Raw genomic sequence first — 2,222 nt, forward strand, 5'->3', positions numbered from 1 at the left:
TATTAGGCAGCACATACCAGGTCTAGAATAAACTTAGTAGTAGATGAAATCAGTAATGCTAACTAAGAGCCGTGATTAACGCTGATTGTACAACGGCACTGGAACCTAGTGCTAGGGTCAATGCATGCATGCGCTAGCTAGCTCGAGGAGGTTAACGTCGCGGCCGGCGACATGGCCGGACCGCTTATCTCGGCGTTGACCGGCAACGGTCAGAACAGGTCGAAGCGGGGGTCCGGCTTGCGCGACGCCGGCGCCTTGCAGGACTGTGACCGGTGCATCGGCGCGCCGGGGACGACGGGCGGCCGGGAGGAACGGAGGAGCGCGAAGTTGAGGTTCTTGAAGAAGGGGTGGGCCTTCACGTCCGCGGCGCCGCGCAGTGACCCGAGGCGGGCGGCGGGGTCCTTGTGGAGGAGGCGCGTGATGAGGTCCTTCGCAGTGGCCATGTCGGTGCTGATGGCGGAGCCGCTGGTGGAGACGGGGAAGGCGAGCGGGGAGCGCACGATGTTCCGGAGCGTCTCCTCATTGGTGGCGCCGGCGAACGGGGTGCGGCCGTGGAGGAGCTCGTAGAGGAACACACCGTAGGCCCACCAGTCCACGGCGGCGCCGTGCGCGCCGCCGCTGGCGACCTCCGGCGCCACGTACTCGTGCGTCCCGACGAAGGAGCTCGACCGCGCGGCCACCGGCTCCGCCACGAACCGCGGGGGCGACGGCGCCGCGCAACGGCGAGGACGCCTCTGTCGCCGCCTGAACCGCAACGGGAAGCAGGACGCGGCGCTCGGTTCTTCTTCGTCATCGTCAGCGACTGGTGCCGGAAGCACCAGGGACGGCGAGGAGGTGGACTCGAGCGAGAGGTCGAAGTCGGTGAGCATGATGTGGCCGTCGGCCCTGATGAGCACGTTCTCCGGCTTGAGGTCGCGGTACACGACGCCCATCATGTGGAGGTACTCGAGCGCGAGCAGCACCTCGGCGGCGTAGAACCTCGCGGACACGGGCGGGAAGCGTCGCGACGGCATGCGGTGGCGGAGCGAGTGGAGGTCCCCGCCGGGGCAGAACTCGGTGACGACGCAGGAGAAGCGCGGCGCGGCGTCGAAGTCGGCGAAGAGCGTGGGGAGGAACGGGTGGTCAAGCAGCCGCAGGATGCGGCGCTCGGCGGCCGCCCGCTCCAGCTTGCGCTTCTTGGCGACGAGGCGGCGGTCCACCACCTTCATCGCGTACAGGCAGGTCGACGGGCTCGAGTCCTCCTCCTCCGGGGTGGCGGCGCGGAGGCGGCACAGGTACACCGTGCCGATGTCGCCGGCGCCGACGCGGCGCACCAGCTTGAAGTCCGCCGGGCCGAGCGGGGTCGCCGGGGTGGAGGAGGACGCCGAGAACGCGCGGATGGCCGCCCACGCCACGTCGCCTGAACGGTGAGGACGGAGCGGCGCGACGGGGCGCGGCGAGCAGGAGGCCGCCGCCGCGACGGCCGCGGACGGGGTGCAGTCGAAGGAGAGGCGCGAGAGGCTGGAGCAGCGCGCGACGCTGCCGGCGCTGCTGGCGGAGCTGATGCTCGAGTTGGGCGCCCCCGTGGAGGACGCCGTCTCCAGGTCCGACAGCCCCTCCTCAGCCGCCGCCGGTGAAGGCAGCGCACCCGGCATCACCTCCGCCGCAACCTTCTCCCTCGCCGGTGGCTTCCAGGGAACCCGAGCTTGAACCGCGGCCACCATGGAACAAACACCAGGCTGCTCCTTGCTCCTGCTCTGACCTCGCACACAGTGACAAGTGACCGAAGCTTCTCACACTGCTAGTGCTTTGGACGGTTGCTTTGGTGGTGTCCGGGCGTTTTATACCATCGGCGACGCCACACCGGGCGCGACACGCCACCTCAATGACACGCGGGCCCAGTTGTTTTGGACAGGCCTCCCAGGTCAGCGCTGCACAGTGACATGGCACGGCCACGTGGCCCGAACCGGCCAGGAGCTGCAGGAGGATGAGCGTAGGCCCGTGAGCGTGGCTTGCCTTGCCGGTAGGGGCGAATCCGTCATTTCGCACCGCCGCAGCAAGGTCCTCTCCTCCTTTTTCTACTTTTACTGCGCACTGGGGTTGAAACTGGGAGAGTGAATGCGGCTGGGGGGTGTGGCCAGCCAATGGGTGGTTGCCACGTGGAGCGAGACAGCCACCAACTGATAGCCGGGCTTTGCGTTGTCGGACCTTGTGGGTAGGTGACGTGGCACCCTCAATCCTAG

The 2,222-nt window shown here is 67.7% G+C and overlaps 1 protein-coding gene across 1 annotated transcript; it reads right to left on the reverse strand.

Annotated features, from left to right (window-relative positions):
- Positions 1–209: 209 nt before the first annotated feature.
- LOC124658050 (protein kinase PINOID-like) lies at positions 210–1,703 on the reverse strand. Its single transcript, XM_047196496.1, has one exon. The coding sequence runs from the start codon at positions 1,701–1,703 to the stop codon at positions 210–212; it is 1,494 nt and encodes a 497-aa protein (XP_047052452.1).
- Positions 1,704–2,222: the final 519 nt, after the last annotated feature.

This window comes from Lolium rigidum, chromosome 5 (genome assembly GCF_022539505.1).
Source record: "Lolium rigidum isolate FL_2022 chromosome 5, APGP_CSIRO_Lrig_0.1, whole genome shotgun sequence".
NCBI lineage: Eukaryota > Viridiplantae > Streptophyta > Magnoliopsida > Poales > Poaceae > Lolium > Lolium rigidum.